At 46.4% G+C, this 21,449-nt stretch overlaps 1 protein-coding gene across 10 annotated transcripts in view; it reads left to right on the top strand.

The window, feature by feature from the left end:
• The window catches only part of LOC137425199 (kazrin), a 738,641-nt gene that overhangs the window by 632,891 nt on the left and 84,301 nt on the right, over positions 1-21,449 (top strand). For all 10 annotated transcript variants that reach the window (XM_078776419.1, XM_068113383.2, XM_078776417.1 and 7 more), the window contains one exon: positions 21,303-21,421. In XM_078776419.1, coding sequence (XP_078632545.1) covers positions 21,303-21,421 — 119 coding nt within the window. The remainder of the gene's footprint in view (positions 1-21,302; positions 21,422-21,449) is intronic.

Here is a 21,449-nt window from a genome sequence, read left to right as displayed (position 1 = left end):
AAGTGTGTGTACATGAGGAAGATTCGCTGGCACCACTTGCTGAGATTGAGTATGACCCGGAAAATAGTCGATCCTCTCAGGATGTGGTAAGTCCTTGTCCTGATAACCAAACTCGCTCAGACGAGTTAGCAGCTGGATCTGCTAGTGAGGAAAAAATAGATAAAGGGGAAAGTCCTTGTGACTGTGAGGATAACGTTAACCCTTCCCTGACAGATAAAAATGAAAGGGATGATGAGGTGGGGGACATACTTATAGCCACAGAGGATATGGTAAATTTGGAAGGGTCTGCAAAGAGTGCGGAGGTCCTTGACCCTGTAGAATTGCTGTTCCAAAACTAAGTGTTCAGCAAATAGGAGGAAAAGATGCAGATCAAGATGAAGCACTTGATTCTGATGAAACCTCTTCTACTCCACTCTTTAGTGCTTCAAGTGCTCAAGAGAGTGAGGCGTGTGATGACAATACCATCACCATGGTTTCTCAAGAAAATGTTATCAAGTTCCTTGAAGAAACGTTCAGGAAAAGACATGTAAAAATCAAAGACTACTTTCCGAATCTGCATGATTTTATTTTGACTGCAAAGAACATGATTCGTGAACCTTATCAGGTTAACATGTCAGAACCTCAATTCCAGAGGCTAAGAAAATGTGTAACTCGAGCGGGCAAGGAACTTTATGAATAGTTAACAGAGTGGAGATAAAAGTAGCATCCTTAAACATCAACGGTGGTCGCAGTTGTGTGCGTCGCCTCCAGGTGTTTCAAATGTTTCAGAATGAAAAAATTGATGTGCTGATGTTACAAGAGACGCATGCAAATCAGTCTTCTGAGGTTGAGTGGCGTAATATCTTTAAAGGTTGTCACTTTTTCTCCAGTGCTTTTGTTGATGCCAAGGCTGGTGTTGCAGTAGTCTTACATCCTAGACTCCAGCCGTTGGAGATCAGATGTAGAGAAATTTGCAAGGGCCATTTACTATCTGTGGAGTTTGTCAGCGGTAACCAAAAGATTTGCACGACTAATGTATACTGCCCTAGTGCGAACTCTGCAAGAAGTGCTTTTCTTCACAAGTTAGCAGGTTTTTTAAGCACTATTGACCTGTCCATGTTGGTTTGCTTGGGGGGAGACTACAACTATACCCTCAACCCACAACTTGATAGAAACACTCCTGAGCCTCATCCACCGAGTGCAAGGCCTTTGGCACAGCTCATTAAAAAATTTCAACTTGTGGATGTGTGGCGGGTACAGAACCCTAATATCCGGCAGTACACGTGGGTTTGTGCCGCAAGAAATCTTTTGACAATGGCTCGTTTGGATAGAATTTATGTTAACCATGATAAGGTAAATCTTGTCAAGAATTCATATATAAGGCCATCTGGTTTTTCTGATCATCACATGGTTGTTGTTGTATGTGGCCTACCTCATCACGTGTGTACAAGTGCATATTGGACTTTCAATGTCAAACTTTTACAAAGTGAGCATTTCAAAGAAGCATTCAGAATGGTATGGAAGGAATGTGAAATGCAAAAGTTTTCCTACCTAAATTTAAGGCAATGGTGGGATTGCACAAAATCCCAAATTAAGTGTTTTTGCCAGCAATACTGTCGTTATAATACCTGTAACACACTCGGTGTGATAACTGCCTTAAAAAACGATATACTGTTACGGACACGACTTAGATGTTATGATGGGCCGAGCGGAATGGCCGCCGTGTTTGCACAGTTTACCCGATTACACTCGAACGTTGGCCGAATCGCGCTACGCTAGATCAATGAAGGAAAGGACACAACGGCTGGGATTAAGGCAACGACACAAGGGGTACAGTTCTCAAGACCTCCGGAGGAGGATATAATATTGGTTATGCAGAACGGTTAGATTACACGGCAAGAGGTAAAGCACAGCAAGATGGGCACTTAGACACAGTCTTATCTTATTCCCGACAGACCACAGACAAACGGGACAAGACTGACTCACACAGGGATTGATGGCAAGGAAGGGCAGGCAGTCGATAGCTCAAGGTGCACCTTGGCTCAGGGGCAGAATCGACCCGGTCCGGTCCAGAGAGGCGGGGAGGTATTTCTCAGCGCTAGGAGGTGGCGTCCTTTCTTCTCCAAGCTGAGGCGCATCTGACGTCACCTCCCTCTTCCTGGGCATGTCCAGCAGGGGGTGACACGCCCTCGGCTCGTTAGCTCCGCCCCAGATGGAATCGGTCCGCCGCTTCCTATTGGGTGCGGGGGGTTACCGGGCTCCGCCCTTGACGAGGACCTGACAGTGAGCCCCTGCGTGGTAACCCCGTCGGAGCACATGTTCAATGGCGGCTAACCAAGCCTGAGTGAGGACGCGCACTCCCCGCGCCGCCGCCGTGCCGCCGCCGCTGTTGTTGTTGTTGGTGTTGTTGTTCCATGGGGAAGAGATGCGGGGAGGTATTTGGAGGTCCTAAACTTACTAATGGTGCCATACAATCACATTCTGGTGCAACGAAGAGTCAGAATTAATGGAAACGAGTCCTTAACTGACATAGACTAAGAATAACTAGCAAGATGTCCTATAGTTGTCTACGTGAGATGCGGTGAACCTGGGTACGACATTTAATGGGGGAAAAAGGGGAAGGTCGGGGCTACAGAGTGTTGTTTACAGACAATGGGACTAGGGAATGGGGGATTGGGAATAGTTGGGGAGTATTGGGGAAATAGGGGAATATTTACAAGCGGATATGGATGGAGGCCAAATCCCATATCCGCAACATTGCACCCTTCTCTACCTCGGGGCGTCCCGACCCGATAAATTTTTACTTACTTTAGTGTGGCACTCAGATGTAGTTCCCTCTACTATTAACTCAACCCTGAGTGCGACAGTTTTACAGATGTTCACAAATGAGTAAATATGTCCCCCTGCGACGTTGCACCCTTCTCCTCAAAGAAACACACCCACAGGATAACCGAATCGCGGAAAGAATTCTCAAACTAAACATACAGCCGGTAGGGAGCATTATTTACACAAGACTACACTGATATTTACACTACGATCCAGGACCTGTTTTTGGAGGAACACATGCAGATGTTATGCATAGAGAGAGCACGCATGCCAGCATCGATACACCAACCCACGAGTGCTCTGTGGCCCTACGGCCTTTAATAATGTGCAGAGCACCCCATCCAAGCACCAAAACACCACCCCATAACACAGTCAGCACCATCCGGTGCACCAATAAAATGTTCAACGTCACCGGTGGTGTCGCAGCCGGCCGATGTTCTGCCGCTGGTCTTGCCTTCTTGAAGCACTTGGCCTTCTAGCTTCCTTAGAAATAAATAAAGGCGCCAACCGCGTCCATTTCTAGATTGTGGCCGTCAGTGGGCCAACTATAGTGGTTCACCTCTATGGCATAGGTGCCACGTTGACCCAGAGGTCCATCAACGGGTGGTGCTTGCCCGCAAAATAACTGCGGTCCATGGTGGGCGGCCACAAAAATTGCGGTCCATATGGTGTATCGATCCAGGCAGCAAGCAGCGAAAGTACAGGCCCACAACTGTGGAGCCAGCACCTCTCTCTCCTCTCTCTCTGCCCCAAAGCCAGATCCTCGGAGGTGGGAGACAAAAGAAGAAGACAAGTGAGTAAGGTGGTAAGGGCGCAAAAGTGCACGCAATACTAGGTAATGCACACTGGGGGCACATGGGAACCAGGTGAGACAGGTACGTTCCTACCGTACGCCCCCCCCCCCCCCCCCACCAGGTAACCTACATTGCCCCTCCCTTACCCCTTACTGTATCCACAAAACACAACACTACCCATAAACATCTACTTTACAAATCAACAACCGTCCCTACTGTCTTCCCCGTTCCTCCCATAAACCAAATTCGTCTTCTCTCCCTCCTAACCAATCAAATTTGCCATTTCCAACTCTCATCAAAATTTGCCATCTCCAATTCATCATCAGTCCCTCCTAAGGAGGGAGAGATGGAATCACCCCAATGTCTCATCCACGTCGTGATGCGTCTCACAAATCCAACAGCAATTCTCCTTTCCTGCACACAGAACAAAGAAAACACAGGTGTGGAGTCATCATCATCACCTCAGGTAAGTGGCTGCGTATGGTGCGACAGGTTCATCAATCCTAACTATTTCCTAAATGACTTTAACAACTTTACATTACCCGGGGTCTTTCTCCTGCCAAACCATTGGCCCTCTTACACTATGGGTTCTAAAAACCAATTCCCATTGACCAAACTGTGGTGCTTTTCAATTTGGGGTCTCACTCCCCCGATTCATCTCCCGGTGCCCTCGCACAATTTCTGGGCTGTGACGTGTAGCTCTCCCAGCAGGTCTACCCACCTGCACACCTCCACCACTGCAGTTGCCACCCGAGCTTACCTAGCTCCTCACCCTAACCTAACTAACTGGGGAAGGCCCTCTCCTGGCTCTGTCACCCCCTGGTGCCCCCTGGCACTGGGCTACCCGGGTCCGTCCTCCGGATCCTCGGGCCCCGTCCAAAACTACCGGCTCCCAGAGCCCACCTGCAGCCTCACCTGGCCGACATCCTCACAGTGGTGGAGTGCCCAAACCAACTACACACACTAACAGGCTACACGCCCAGCCATTTCCACAACACTAATGCACCCATCCACAATACCATTCTGCAACCGCACCACAAATGCCAATATCCAACCACAATTTACCTATACCCTCTACCTAACACTTACACTACCCGCCCCGGGTACTCGTGAAAGGGGTCCACTCTTCCCCCATCCACACCTTCGCACCATGCACACCACTCCGTACCACTTACTCCATGTATTCCACACACCTGCACTTGCACACCTGTGCTCTCATACTTGGTGCCGCCTGCACCCTTCTCTCCCCGAAGCGCATTCGCGCTGATCCACAACACTCACTACTCACACACCTGTCCAGTTCTCACACAGCATCATCTCATCTAACTACTCCCCTCTGAAACTTGCGCTTCCCAGTCGTCCCTTTAAACTATCGCGCTCCCTCGTCATTATAATCCACACTAATCTACCTGCGTCCCCACTACAGGTATCAGTCACTAACTAACCTTAACGTCACCTAATGTCATCTTCGCTAGATCCCTACAATATAACCTAACCCACCCGGGCTAGTTTTCACTGCCATAAACCCCATAAACTATTGCGCATTTGCCCCCTTTGTGAGGGATGACAGAGTTGCCATCCCACCACATCGGGCATCTCCCACTACCAATTTTGCACATCAAATTTCAACAAATCAAAAATTTGCCAATCACTACTCATCATCTGCCAATCATTACTGCCAATCCTTTGCCAATCATCAAATTTTGTTTTTTTCTAATTTTGGGTCCAAAACACTAACCTCATCACACAGTCTACTCACTAATGCCTCTCGGTGCGCCAATTCCTGTCCAAAGCCCGGCTTCGTAAAGCCAAGCCATGAATGCGGGTTGTGTTGTGCCAGCGGTTGGACGCGTCCGGCACTCGGTGCAGGGACGGGGGCTTACCCGGGCCGAGATCCCACGCACCACCCCGGCGTGGAGCCATCCAATGTCCCGATCTCGACCTGCCGGAATGCCTCAACAAAAAGTGGTCGCCATGACGACCCTTCCTATCGGGCTGCCCGCTCCGCCTAGTGGAGCCCGGACGCGGCCGTTCCACGCGAGGCCCAGCGTGGATCGCGCACGGTGGTCCTTTCGAACCCGCCGTGGCTCGGATCCCCGCTGGTTCTCGCGGCACGCGAAGCCCGGCACGCACCGAGGGCCCGCTTCGGCTAAAAGTCGACCTAACCTCTAACCCGGTTACCGTTGATGCCTCACCTGGATGCTTACAAGCATACGCTACCCCTTTCGTGCTCATACATCCAGCCATTTCCATGCTCCTCGTCGTACCTTCTCTTCCACACCTCGGTACCCTCATTCCGCTCACCGACTTGGTCACACACCTGACCACCGAACACCTTGGCACACATTCGTCGCTCGCACACCTCACTAACACACCTCTTCGCGCCCCTTCCTCGGTCACCTCCTCTGAGACCATCACAGGTGTGCTCTTACTCGCACACCCAACCACGTGCCTCACTACCAATTCCAGCGTGCATTCCCACACACGCTCTACCATTCCAGGTGTGCATCCTTTCTCACCTGTCACAACCAACTCACGCTCCGTGTCACTCTTACTACTCTCACCTCCACTCTTGACAGCGCACTCACCCTTACTCTCGACAGCGCACTCTTTCCTCATGCACCTGTCCTTTACACACCTTTCTCGCGCACACTCTCCCGTTACACCCTCTGTAACACTCACCACAGGTGTACACTCTTACTTACTTTTGACAGCGCACTCTTTCCCCTTGCACCTGTCCGTCACACATCTTTCTCGCACACCCTCTCCCGTTACATCCTCTGTAACACTCACCATAGACGTGCATTCTCCCTTTACACCCTCCGTAACACTCCTCACTACGCGCTTCCATGTGCTCCCTCGCACACGCGCTACGACCGACTCACTCTCGCCAGCACCCTCACTCCTTGGCACGCACTTTTTCCTCACACACCCCAGAGTCGGACTTTCTCGCACACCTCCTTTTTCGCACACCAGACCTGTCGCACACTTCACCAACGGCCTTTCACGAACACCCGGGTCCATCTCGACCCCCAAGCTTCTTAAATCACCTGGCGCATCATACGCACGACCATATTGGTCACCACTTACACCGGGTCCTCTTCCTCTTCGCTTCTCCTCCATCACCTGCGAATCCCTCATCCGGTTAATGAGCACATCATCACGATCCGAACACAGACTTTGGACCAATTCTTTTATCTCCTCTTTTATCTCTTTCTTATCCCCTCTCCGTCGCTTCTTAATTTCGCTCACCCCTTCTTCCACTTCTTCTAATTTCTGCTTTACCTCTTTTATTTCCCGGTACGTCTCCTCAAGTTCGTCCTCTAAGGCTACCTTGACCGTTTCCATGTGCGTCCTCACCTGCCGGTCCTTCGTCTCCATTACCTCTGTCACCTCGTCCAACCTCGTTGTCAGTCCCTCACGTACCATCTGACATTGCCTCTTTGTCGCTATCAAGTCGTTTTTTATGTCGTTTTGTGTCGCTTTTAACCCTCCTAATACCGCAGTGTTCCTTTGAACCTGCTCCGTTAGTCCTTTTTGTCCCTCCGTCAGCTGTTCCACCTCCTGCGTCAGGTCCTCTATGCCCCCTTGTAACTTTATAGTCCCCTTTCTCACCTCCTTCTCCATGCGCTCCTTACAGTGCCTCACCTCCTCGCGCACTCCTCCAACCTCCTCACTCACACCTCTTCTGATCTCCTCTCCCATCACTTGCATCTCCTGCCCAGATGCCACCCTCATCTGCTCCATTTCCTCCCTGTGAGCATCCAGTTTAGTTTCTACCCCCATTCTGACCCCCTCTATCTGCTGCCCCATTTGTTTAACTTCCCTTTCCGCTTGGTCCCTCATGTCCCTCAATTTGCCTTCCATACTGTTTTCTAACCCCTCTAACCCCTTTTTCATCCCTTCCATTTGATTCTCCTGAACGGCCATTCTGCTTTCTACCCCCATTAACCCCTCCTGTATTTCCCCTAATCTATTGTCTAATCCCTCTATTCTACTCCCTAACCCCCCGATCTGGGCCCCCATGTCCTCCCTCAATTTCTCGCTATTGGACCCCATGTCCTCCCTCAATTTCTCGCTATTGGACCCCATCCTTTGTTCTAACCGTTGGCTATTGGCCCCCATGTCCTCCCTCAATTTCTCACTATTGGACCCCATTTGGCCCTCCAATCGCTCACCCTGAGCATCCATCCGGTTCCCCATTACCCCCAATTGCTCACTCTGCAGTTTGAGGGACGCCTGCATTTGCACCATAAATTGCTCCATGAGGGCCTGCATTTGGGCCATCCCTCCCACTTGTGCAGCGGGTGCGGCCGCCGTAGCTATGTGCGAGGCGCCATTTTGCGCGCCCGCAACCTCGTGCGCGAGGCCGCCATTTTGCGACCCTGCCACCCTCACTGCTTCGCTCTCCTCATGTCCCTCAATTTGGTCCTGGATCGACCCTGCCTCACTCTCCTCTACCGGAACCCAGCCGTCTTGATCTGCCATAGCGCGACTTTCAAATTCGGGTTTTTATTTTTGTAAAACACAATCAAATTTCGCCGTTATAATTTCGAGCGCGTTTCACGCGCTCGGGTCCAATCTCACTCCTCGACACCAATTGTTACGGACACGACTTAGATGTTATGATGGGCCGAGCGGAATGGCCGCCATGTTCGCACAGTTTACCCGATTACACTCGAACGTTGGCCGAATCGCGCTACGCTAGATCAATGAAGGAAAGGACACAACGGCTGGGATTAAGCCAACGACACAAGGGGTACAGTTCTCAAGACCTCCGGAGGAGGATATAATATTGGTTATGCAGAACGGTTAGATTACACGGCACAGAGGTAAAGCACAGAAAGATGGGCACTTAGACACGGTCTTATCTTAGCGCCGACAGACCACAGACAAACGGGACAAGACTGACTCACACAGGGATGGATGGCAAGGAAGGGCAGGCAGTCGATAGCTCAAGGTGCACCTTGGCTCAGGGGCAGAATCGACCCGGTCCGGTCCAGAGAGGCGGGGAGGTATTTCTCAGCGCTAGGAGGTGGCGTCCTTTCTTCTCCAAGCTGAGGCGCATCTGACATCACCTCCGTCTTCCTGCGCATGTCCAGCGGGGGGTGACACGCCCTCGGCTCGTTAGCTCCGCCCCAGATGGAATCGGTCCGCCGCTTCCTATTGGGTGCGGGGGGTTACCGGGTTCCGCCCTTGACGAGGAGCTGACAGTGAGCCCCTGCGTGGTAACCCCGTCGGAGCACATGTTCAATGGCGGCTAACCAAGCCGGAGTGAGGACGCGCACTCCCCGCGCCGCCGCCGCGCCGCCGCCGCTGTTGTTGTTGTTGGTGTTGTTGTTCCATGGGGAAGAGATGCGGGGAGGTATTGGGAGGTCCTAAACTTACTAATGGTGCCATACAATCACATTCTGGTGCAACGAAGAGTCAGAATTAATGGAAACGAGTCCTTAACTGACATAGACTAAGAATAACTAGCAAGATGTCCTATAGTTGTCTACGTGAGATGCGGTGAACCTGGGTACGACATTTAATGGGGGAAAAAGGGGAAGGTCGGGGCTACAGAGTGTTGTTTACAGACAATGGGACTAGGGAATGGGGGATTGGGAATAGTTGGGGAGTATTGGGGAAATAGGGGAATATTTACAAGCGGATATGGATGGAGGCCAAATCCCATATCCGCAACAATACTTTATTGTGAGCAGAAATCTGGAATGTCCAACGAAAATGTCCAGCAGTTGTCAGAGAAAAGAACACTACTGGCTGAAATGGTGAGAGAGCGTGCATCTGGTGCTTTCGTCCGACTGCGAATGGACAATATCCAACTTGACAAACCAAACAAAGACTTTTTCAACCTGGAAAAGACAGCCAAGACCCCTCAACAAATTCACGCTTTGCGCTCTTCTGCCGGTGCGCTTCTGTCTTCTCAAAGTGACATCAAAGATGAATTACGAAACTTTTATTCAAAGCTGTTTGCCTTGAGAACTGTGAACCAGGAAAACAGAAACGAGATGTTTGAACTGCTCCCATCTTTGTCTGAAGACCAGCGACAACAACTGGAGCCTGGCATCTCTCTCGGAGAACTTACTGTTGCTCTTAAAGGAATTCAAGATGGGAAAGCCCCTGGACTTGACGGCCTCCCAGTTGAATTTTACAAGGCCTTTTGGGACATTCTAGGCCCTACTCTACTTGACATCTTTCATGATAGCCTTGAACAAGGTGAATTGCCACTAAGTTGCCGGAGGTCAGTTTTGTGTCTCCTTCCAAAAAAAGGGAACTTGCAAGACGCCACAAATTGGCGGCCTGTGTCACTCCTAAATACGGACTATAAAATATTGTCGAAGGCGCTCGCGATACGTCTAAAGGAAGTCATCCCCCTTTTGATTGATATTGATCAGTCTTATTGTGTTCCTGAGCGTTCTATTTACGATAACATTTTTTTGGTGAGAGACTTGATCAGTCTCGGTCGTACTACATCTCATGGTTTTGGTTTGGTTCTTTTAGATCAAGAAAAAGCTTTTGACAGTGTTGACCATTCTTTTTTGTTTGCTGTACTACAGAGAGCTGGTTTTGGACAAAATTTTGTTTCCTATGTTAAGTTGTTGTATGAAAATGCACCCTGTCTGTTGAAGGTAAACAACAGCTTATGTTGCCCTTTTCCCTGTCAGCGAGGCATCCGTCAGGGCTGCCCGCTTTCAGGAATGCTATACAGTCTCTCGGTCGAACCTTTACTAGCTTTGCTCCGAAACTCAGTGGAAGGAGTCTCCTTAACAAAAAACCACAAAATGGTTACTTCAGCTTATGCGGATGACATTTGTGTTGCTGTTTCCAGCCAAAATGATGTGGGTGAGGTCTTTCGATGTCTGTCCCAGTTTGAGCTCGCCTCCACGGCAAAAGTAAATTGGAACAAAAGTGTTGCCTTATGGGTGGGCCCCAGTCCACCTTCCTCAGCTCTGCCTGTGTTACCAGGAGGAATGCAGTGGAACAAAGAGGGGTTTAAATATTTAGGGTTATTTCTCGGAGTCCAAGCATATGAACAAAAAAATTGGGAGGGTTTCTTGGAAAGAATTAAGCAGAAACTGGCTAGATGGAAACGGTTGCACCACCTTCTATCGCTTAAGGCAAAGGTGACAATAATAAATAACCTGGTGGTTCCTTTTATTTGGCATAAAGTTATCCCCCTCCAACCTCCGAGATACTTGGTCACAGGCATTCAGAGGGTTCTAACTCAGTTTTTCTGGGGAGGCCACCATTGGCTTGGACCAGACACGGTGTGCAGACCCCGAAATGCAGGTGGCCAAAGCTTGATACATGTTCCGAGTCGGATAATGGCTTTCCGCATGTGGACGATAAAGCGTTTATTGTATGGTGAGTGTGTCCCGTGGCGGCCTCTCACAAACGCTTGGCTGCAGGAAGCAGATGGGTTGAAGTATGACCGAGAGCTCTTCCTCATGGACCTGCAGCATGTCAACACGACTCTGCTCCCCGAGTTTCATCAGAGCCTTCTGAATGCCTGGCAAGTCCTTGGAATACAACGATTAGAGGTGTCCTACGATGCAAAAAAATATATGCATGAGCCATTGGTTCTGAATCCTTTATTCCCTGAAATTTCAACCTCCAGGTCATTTATGCATTGCTTCACCTGTAATGGAATAAACAGAGTGCGAGACCTGATGAAGCCTTCCCTAAATGGATGGTTATCCACCGGTTCTCTCACATCAAAAGTGGGGGTTCGGTCATCTAGAATGGTGGACAAAGTTTTGAGAGTTGTGATTAAAACTTTCAGGGAATTAAATATCGGGTGGACTGGGGCAGATGAAGTGGTGGACTCTCGTCTCTATTTCCCCGAGCTCCAAGTCACCTCAAAAAAACAACAGGGTGTCTTCTCAAAGTCAGATGGTTGCGGTGTGTTCCATGTGATGGGAAAAAAAGTTATTTATGGGATATGCCAAGAGGTGCTTATACCGGGTTTCACAAAACCTTTAAAAAATCGGTGGGATGAGATCATTCCGGCTAATTCGTTCCTATCTCCAGTGTGGAAAGAGATGTATAGGTCTCCAACCTTAGGTCGAACCGGAGACTTAAATTGGAGACTAGTTCATCAGGCCCTGGTCACCAAATACTTACTTAATAAGTTTGATCCTTCTGTACTGAATGTTTGTCCTTTTTGTGAAGAGGCTGAAAATGTGACCCATGCTTTTGTGAAATGTAAGAGATTGGTACCCCTTTTTTGTTTCCTCCAACAGCTCTTTTATAAATTTCAGTTTGTTTTTTCTGTTGCAATTTTTGTGTATGGCATTGAAAGGAGCACCAAGAACAAGACAGCGGTCCCTTTCTTGAATTTTCTGTGCGGAATTGCTAAACTCGCAATATATAAAACTAGAAAGATCAAATTGAGTGGCAGAGATGAAAATGTGCTGTTTTGCTTCAAAGGAATAGTGTCGGCCCGGATAAGTTTCGGCAGTGTGAACGACGATTGTTTTACAGATGAGGTGTTGAGTTTGTTTTTGTAAATTATACTTACGCTCAATGTCCACATATACATGTATATACATTCTTTTTGCTTGTACAACTTTCTTTTTCTTGTAAAAATTTTGCGGTGTTCTTCCATGTGTGTTTTGATACTTTTATAATAAAAGCACATAAAAGTCAAAAAAAAGTCTCTCTCTCTCCTCGCCCCCTGCTGGCCGTTCGTGTGTTGGGTGGGCGTGGCAAGATGGCGGTTGTGCAGTTCGGGGAGGTGTGAGTTGCTCTGGCTGTCGAGTGTGCCGGCTGTTTTCCCTTATTATTTCAACCTTTCCCTCGCCCCCACGACCCCCCTGTTGTTCTCATATCATTACTTCATTCGTATTCGTGTTTCCTCCCCTGTGCTCGAACCTTTCCCCTGTATTATCTTTTCCCTCCCTTCCCTTCCTTGAGATGAGAGAGAGACAGAGCGCATGCGGTGGGTGATGGTAAGTAAGTTCGTTGCTTTCCATTGCATCCGCATGTTCTTATCGCTTCGTGTAAAGTGACGAGAACTGTTCTTTTGAATTAATTACTTTCTCACTTTGCCGTCGCTATACTTATCACGGCCCAGGCCGGCATGACGAGCGTCCGTTCTCGCAGTACCGCGTTCGGATCGTTAAGCAGGAAGCATGGCCTCACATGCGTCCCTCCAGCTCATGTTGCGGTCGAAGCGATTATTATCGCCGTCGGGGAAATTATCGGAGCTGAAAATGTCCTCGCAGCTTCGAGAATGAACAAGAAAGTTGTTGTTTTCGTGCTACAACAAGCAATGGTTGCGAGTGTTGTGGAATCCGGTTTATCCGTCGAGCCCGATATTTTTATCGCAGTTTCACCGTTTGATTCGCCATCGGTAAAAGTTCTGGTTTCCAACATTCCTCCATTTTTGGAGGACGAAAAAGTCGAGCTTGCTCTTCGTAATTTTGGCACAGTCGTGTCCCGCATTTCAATGGTTCCCTTACGGTGCCGTGACGATCGTTATAAACACGTTTATTCCTTCAGACTTCAATTATTTATGATTTTGAATGAAAACCGTCGTGACCTTGATGTTAAATTCACGATAAAACATGATGACTACAATTATCAAATGTATGCAACAACAGAGGTGTTAACGTGCTATGCCTGTAATCAGCATGGACACCTGCGGAGGGATTGTCCGAATTATCTCCCTGATGCTAATTCAGCGTCCAATCAGAACACCACACCACCTGAAGGACAGGAATTTCTTCCTGCGACTGAAAGACGGGACTCTTCTTCTTCACCTGAGGGACAGGAATCGCTTCCTTCGCAAAATGCTCACCCAGGAGGGACGAATGATGCAGATGATGGCTTCACGGTTGTAACCCGGAATAAAGCACAGAAGCGGGCAATTGATACCAAATTAGACAATCAAGTGAAACCCAAGAGGTCTCCTTCCTATGCGCAAGCGATAAGAACACCTGCCAAACAACCATCTGAACCCATTCCCACGGACTCACCTCGTGAGCAGCCCTGTACTCCTGTTGTGAGTACACATGAAACTGTTACTCCCACTGTGCTTGAAGAACCGGAGATCCTTCGTGGAGTCGATGAGACCCTCTCCCAACCCCCACCATGCACAGATGCCACAGTTAAAATCGATGCACCGGATGTACAAATTGATTGTGATCTGGATGTGGCTGTACCTGCAGCATCTGGACAAATTGCTAATGAAGAACCGCAGGAACTTGTGGTTGACAGCATGGGTTACGAGTCTGATGGAACATCTTCTGTTGCTTCGACCCTAAGTGACACAGGCAGCGATGTTCCTCCTCACAACCTTGAGGTTGATTCCTCAGTATCTCCCGATGCCGTTCACGCCTTCTTACACAAAAGTTTTCGCAAAAAGGGGGTCAAAATTAAAGATCATTTTCTAGTCCTAGAAGATTTCATTCAAGTGGCTCGACTAATGATTTCTAGACCGGATCGGTACAACGTTGCAGACCCTCAACGTCACCGGTTAAGGAAATTTCTAAGTCGTGCTTGGAGCGAACTCAAAGACCATGGCTGATGTCCTGCCGGTGCCCCCATCACAATGAAACTACGCATTGCCAGCCTTAATATCAACGGTGGTCGCACGTCTCTTCGTAAAGTGCAAGTTAAACAACTAATCGAGTGCAACAAGGTTGACATCTTGTTGTTGCAGGAAACTCATTCTACTGAAGGTTCTTCAGCTGAGTGGGAGTTGTTTCTTAAAGGGCATTGGTTCTTTAGCAATCTATCAAGCCCAATTGCTGGGATAGCCGTCTTCTTTCGGCAAACTCTTCCTTTGACTTCGGTTTCCTTTAAAGAAATTGTGAAGGGATATTTAGCTTCGCTGACTTTCTCTGTTGGTCAGCAGCTTTTCACAATAATCAATGTGTATGCACCAAGTACAAATGCTGAAAGATCTTCCTTTTTTGACTGTCTTGACTCGTATCTTGCTGGTGTCCCCCCTGACCACTTTCTATGTCTTGGAGGAGATTTCAATTGCACACTTAACCCCTCCCTTGATAGGAATGGGGCTGAGCCACATGCAGCCAGTACAAGACCTCTCGTTCGCTCAATCTCAAGATTCAAGCTGACAGACATTTGGAGATTGCAACATCCGATGCAGCAACAATTTACTTGGTGTCGCTGCTCTAACAACTTAGTGTCGTTAGCTCGACTTGATAAATTGTACGTTTCTGATCATTTCCTCAACCTCGTCTTAAACACCTCTATTCTCCCATCTGGGTTTTCCGATCACCACATCATCACTATGCATTTTCAGTTGCCACTCATAAAGGTGGTGAGCCCTTATTGGAAGTTCAACACAACACTTCTTCAAAACGAATTCTTTGTTGCATCCTTTAAGGCCTTTTGGGCACATTACATCACGATAGATAAAGAGTTCCCGTGTTTACGTCAGTGGTGGGACAACGCTAAAGCTCAAATTAGAGTTTTTTGTCAAAATTTATCACGACACAGTACTCGGGATCACGATGTAAATATAGATCTGGTGAAGACACAAATTCTTCACTTGCAAAACAAAGTGTCCTCCTCTCGTAATAATGGGCAGCAGCAGATGCTGTATGAAAAGAAAGCCCTGTTAAATGAATTACTGGCCGAACGTGCAAAGGGTGCACTCCTTCGGATGAGAATGACTCATTTGCAACAACTAAATAACCCGAGCAGACCTTTCTTCAAGCTGGAAACTGCCTCAAAAAAACAAAAACAAATATTGTCCTTGCGTTCTGCTGGCGGAAGGATTTTGACTGATCCAAGTGACATTAAACTTACTATTAAGACTTTCTTTTCTCACCTCTACTCCTCCAAGCGCACTTTCTCAAACCATATACATTCATTTACCGCATCCTTGCCTACACTTACTGAGACCCAGAATTCGACTGCTGAAGGCGAAATAACATTGGACGAACTCACTAGTGTTTTAAAGACCTTGCCCACCAGCAGGGCACCTGGCTTAGACGGGTTGCCAGTGGAATTCTACAGCACCTTTTGGGATTTGCTGGGACCATGTCTATTAATTGTCTTCATAGAAAGCATACAAACTGGTGAACTTCCCTTGAGCTGCAGACGTGCCATCATTTCATTAATCCCTAAAAAGGGAGATCTTCAACTTGTTGAGAACTGGCGCCCGATCTCTCTACTTTGTACCGATTACAAAATCCTGTCTAAGTTACTCGCTAATCGCATAAAGACCTTAATTGGGCACGTTGTATCCCCCGACCAGTCTTATTGTATTCCCGGCAGATCGATATTTGATAATATTTTTTCTGTTCGTGATTTGATTTCGATTTGTCATTGTCAGAATGTTAACACCGGGCTGATCTTTTTAGATCAGGAAAAGGCCTTTGATAGTGTTGACCATTCATATTTACTTGAAGTTTTGAAGGGGTTTGGGTTTGGTTCCTTCTTCATTTCTTGTGTCAAGCTGCTGTATCACAACAACTTTAGTTTGGTGAACATCAACAACAGTTTATGTTCACCTTTTCCTATTCAGCGAGGCATTAGACAAGGCTGCCCTCTTTCCGGGTACCTGTATTCACTTTCCATTGAACCCTTGCTGATTCACTTACGCCACAAACTTTCTGGGTTCTTGGTGACACCTCTTGCTAATCCTGTTAAGGTGCTTGCGTATACTGACGATTTGTGTGTGATTGTTAACACTCAGTCTGACATTGCTGCCCTCACAAGTGCTCTATGTGAATTCAATTTGGCATCCTCTGCTACTGTCAATTGGAGTAAGAGTAAAGCCTTGTGTCTTGGTCCTTCTGGGTTATTTATCCCACCTTCCCTGCCTAATGCTTTGCAGTGGAGGTATGATGGTGTTAAACATCTCGGTGTGTTTCTTGGAAATGAGACCTTTTCCTTAAAGAACTGGGATCAGATGGTTGATCACATCGCCCATATCCTTAATTGTTGGAAAAGATTGTCCAGCCTACTGTCTTATAGAGGTCGAGTGCTGATAATTAATAACTTGGCTGCTTCCAAACTCTGGCATCGGATGACTGTCTTACAACCGCCCAAATCGCTAGTCATTAACTTGCAGCGTATCCTTGTTAATTTTTTCTGGAACGGCATGCACCGGCTCCGAGCTGATATTCTAAGTGTCCCCTTGGATAAAGGAGGTCAAGGACTTGTGGACATTACCAGTAAAATACTGGCTTTTCGACTAACCACCTTGCGCCAACTTCTCTACAAGGAAGTCCTGTCTTGGCGGCCCCTGGCTTCTTGCTTGTTGCAGCAAGTGGGTAAGCTCAGGTGTGGCCCCAAGCTCTTTCTACTCGATCTGCAGCGAATAGACATCTCCTTGCTGCCCTCCTTTTATCGAAGTCTCGTGAATGCCGGTCAGTGCCTCCTTCCAGTACGAAACAAGGATACATATAAATTTTGGAATTTAATGTGTGAACCCGTTTTCTACAACAGCCTATTTTGCCATGATTGCCAAAGTAGGTCCCTAATTCAATCTTTTATCGAATCTGTTTTTTTTCTTGTCAAGGATTTTGTTAATCATACTTATTCTGGATGGCAGACCCCCAACCAGATTTCGGAAGTATGCAACGTTACCTCAGCCCGACTAATTGGACAACTTCTTCGTTCAATTGTTAAAGTGTTCATCTCTTTTAATTTATCATGGCCTCTACTGCATGATGTTCAGAACACAAAAACAATGCACCCTGACTTCCCTGATTTTTGTTTTTCTGATGCTCCTTCCACAAAGCCTCTACAAGCCTGTGCAAAGGCTACTTTGTACGTGCAATGTCTTAATGTTGTCATCTCTGCTAACCCCAATAGCCCACTGACCACCCACTGGAAAGAGCTTCTACCTGCAGGGGCTCCATCCTCTCCTACCTGGTCGTCGATGTACGCGTTACCTGTGTCTAAACGTGCCGGTGATATACAGTGGAGGCTTGCACACTATTCTTTGCCTTCCAACGCATTTCTTAAACGACTGAACCTCGTGATATCTGATGACTGCCCTTTTTGCCATCACTCTGAGGACACTTTCCATGCATATGTCGGATGCCAAAGGCTGGCTCCACTTTTTCAACTCCTGAAATATGTCTTCCAGAATTTCGGTTTTTGTTTTTCTTCTTATCTTTTTGTGTACTGCATGCCTGTGTCTAACGAGAATGTCGGTTCTCAAATCGTTAATTTTTTACTTGCCGAGGCGAAACTCGCGATATATATTACGCGGAAGAGTCGGGTCTCTGGGACAAGCTCACCAGAATGCAGTATTTTGTTAGCCTTTAAAGGCCTTGTGTCTGCCCGCCTTAAAATTGAATTGAATTTTTACCGAGAGACTTCTCGGCTTGATCACTTTGTTCAAAAATGGTGCAAAGCTGAAATCCTGTGTAAGGTGGAGGGAGATTAACTTTTTTTGCTGCTCTAATTATAATTAATGTCATGTTTTTCAATTCCTTGATTTAATTATTTTGTTGACTGCTATAGATTTACTTGGTTTGTTGTGCTTTTTTTATACTTTTGTAATAAAAGACCTTAAAAGTCAAAGTCAAGTCTCTCTCTCTCTCTCTCTCTCTCTCTCTCTCTCACTCTCACTCTCACTCTCACTCTCACTCTCTCACTCGTATTAAAGTAAGGAAATGATCCAATAATTTTTTTACCACAAGATGGCCATTCTAATTTTTATATCAAACTGAGTGTTTTTAAATTTTTATTCTTCATGAACTGAAATTAATTATCAAACTAGTTATCAAAGCTCTTATTGAAAAATGAATTGGGATGTTATTAAAAGTAACATTTATTTAAAATTCACTTATTAAAAATCTTATAAAAAAATGGAATCGCTCTGGTGTGCGTATTGGCGACATACATGAAGCAAAATCCCAAAGAACTAACATCCGAATCTTCGCCTTCCGTAGCTGGGGTCTGGCGACATGTAAGTCGCCATGACACCTGCGCCAGTGCTGTTTGTACAGTCTGCAACGAAGCGCGCGATTGGCTGATAAGCGCTCACGGCCACTCGTGGCCTATGTTACACGTGCTGTGATTGGACAATATTTATTCAAAAGATCGTCAACATTTTGGGTGTTTTTTCCACATTTTGAAAATATGTGCAAGTTTTGTGCTTAAGAAGTTTCAGATATGAATTCTGTTATATTTTTACACAACATATTATGAATGCAGGTAGATATGCAAGGTGGGTCACAAAAGTAAACAAAACAGGGGCTCGGTCCATGGTGTAATGGTGTATGTGCCACAACTTGTATTTATACTTATTGTGACATGTGAAATTACATACACGTAATTTTTAAAATTTAGAAGGTTCTGTTTGGAGTTTAATTCTCCAAATTCCTACGATTAATGGGAAGAGTAAAATTTATTGGAAGACATAATTTGGTGGAATATAAGCAGGTGTTGTTGAAATGAGAACGGCACTCTTCGACGTCTTGTCAACCGATGTGCCTTCGCACACTTTATTTCATCATTACACATACTTATACCAAGTTTGATTTTAAAAAAATCCCTTCAGATGTTCTCAAGTATCATATATTTTATCAGCCATGACCTCTGACCTTTGACCTTTGACTCAAAATGTAATCAGTTCATCTTTGCATCATAATACACTACCGGTCAAAAGTTTTTGAACACCTCAATTTTCCCAGTTTTTATTGAAATTTACGCAGTTTAATGGCTCAATGTACTCTGAAATTAAGCATAGAACAAATAAACAATTAGAGATAAAAAATAAATCATACAATCATTTTGTTTAACAAAATTTAGTTTAAAATTTTGACTCAGCAAAGTAGCCACCTTTTGAAGATATAACCGCCGAACACACTCGTGGCATTCTTTCTACAATGGAAATCAAATATTGTTTAGGAAGTTCTTCCCCACACTGTTGCAGAAGTTCCCACAAATGTGTTGCACTTGTAGGTTGCTTTGTTTTCACCCTTCTGTCCAGTTCATCCCAAACCAGCTCGATGGGGTGGTTTAAGTCTGGAGACTGTGCTGGCCATTCCATGATTTGAAGTCTACCGTCTTGTTCTTTTCCTCGAAGGTCATTTTGGCATCGCCTGGAGGTGTGTTTAGGGTCATTATCTTGCTGTAAGATGAACCCCTGACCAACTAGGCGTATACCAGAAGGTATTGCATGGTGCTGCAAAATGCTGTGGGAGCCCTTTTGGTTCAGGGTGCCAGTCACTCTGTGCAAGTCGCTGACTCTGGATCCAGCAAAAGAGCCCCAGACCATCACGCTTCCTCCTCCATGTTTGACAGTTGGTGTTACACAATGAGGAACCATCCTTTCGCCTACTCGACGGCATACAAAAACCCTGCGTAATGAACCAAAGATTTCAAATTTTGATTCACCGTTCCACAAGACCTTCTTCCAGTCTTCATTAGTCCACTGGCGGTGCTTCATGGCCCAGGCAAGCCTCTTTTTCTTATTTTGCCATCTTAGCAATGGCTTTCTTACTGCCGCTCGACCTGTCAAACCTGCAGCTCGAAGTCTTCTCTTCACAGTTGAAACTGAGACTTGCTTACTTCGACCAGTGTTAAGCTGTGCTTGAGGCTGTTGTTCTGTGAGCCGCCTATCACGCAAGCTGTTGACTCTCAGAAATTTGTTTTCTGATTCTGTTGTGGCTTTGGGTCTGCCAGACCTCTTCCTGACAGAGTTTCCTCCAATTTCCAATATACTACTTCCTGCAGTGCAATATTGTCCAAATAATGATTCAGAGGGTGTAATAACAGTCTGTTCCAATACTGCTTTTATACAGATAGGGGGTTTGTAATCAAGTAATCAGCAGAGGTTGGGACACCTGTAGGAATTGTTTGCATCAACTCTCAAGGCTTAATTTACTTACATTGCTGTAGAACAGCTGTAAGTTGTTAACCCATTACTTGTTCCCTGAAGAAGGCCTTTTTTTTACAATATAACTGTGCTATTTACATTATTTTTCCGTTTTTGGTAACCTAAACTTTGTTTTTAACCTCGAAGTTTACTGCTTACCTTTGTACCATTTCAGGTTATTCACTGGACATTAAATTGCGTAAATTTCAATAAAAACTGGAAATATTGAGGTGTTCTAAAACTTTTGACCGGTAGTGTATTTACTTTTTGTATTTTTTTGTAGGCTCGTGAAAGAGCTGACATTTACTTCACAAACAAATCAACCAGACAAACAAAATATATTAAAAGAGGGAGCGGAAGACAAGAGAAGGGGAAGCACACAAACACTTGAGAGCACACAACATTTGAGAGCAGGGAGATGTGTGGGAGGGAGAGGGCTCGGGGGGAGGAGGCGTGGGAAGGGGTGGGGGGGACAGTACCAAGTTTGGTCAAAATCCCATCAATGGTTCACAAATTAGCACAGTAACAGAATTTTTACATAATGGGACCTCTGACCTTTGACCACTTGACCCCATAACCAAAACAGTTCATCTTTACATCTTTATACATACTTGTACCAGGTTTGACTTGGATCTCTTCAGCCGTCCTTAAAGTTATCGCAGTAGCGAAAACCTATCATGGACGCACGGACGGACGAGGACAACCCGAAAATATAATTCCTCCAGCGACTTTGTCAGCGTAGGCATTAAAACGGTGAAAATTAATCGGTGAAAAGATTTGTGTCTTTCGCCTTGATAACTGAACGGATGTAATAATTTGCCTTCCATGCCCTCTAATCTCGAAATCATCTTTTTCCCTGTCTCGTCCATTTGTGATTGTATTAGGTTCTGCTTGGCCTTTCAAATGAGGAGTTTGAGACGGCTCTCGGCATCACAAACCCCCTTCACAAGCGCAAGCTGCGAATGGCTATCGAGGATTATCGAGATGCAGAGTCTGGCTGTGGGTAAGTAGGAATTGCGAAATTACAGTTA

This window comes from Myxine glutinosa, chromosome 4 (genome assembly GCF_964187855.1).
Source record: "Myxine glutinosa chromosome 4, kmMyxGlut1.1, whole genome shotgun sequence".
Taxonomy (NCBI): Eukaryota; Metazoa; Chordata; class Myxini; order Myxiniformes; family Myxinidae; genus Myxine; species Myxine glutinosa.
The sequence above is the reverse complement of the archived record's forward strand: the minus strand, read 5'-3'. Positions and strand labels throughout refer to the sequence as shown.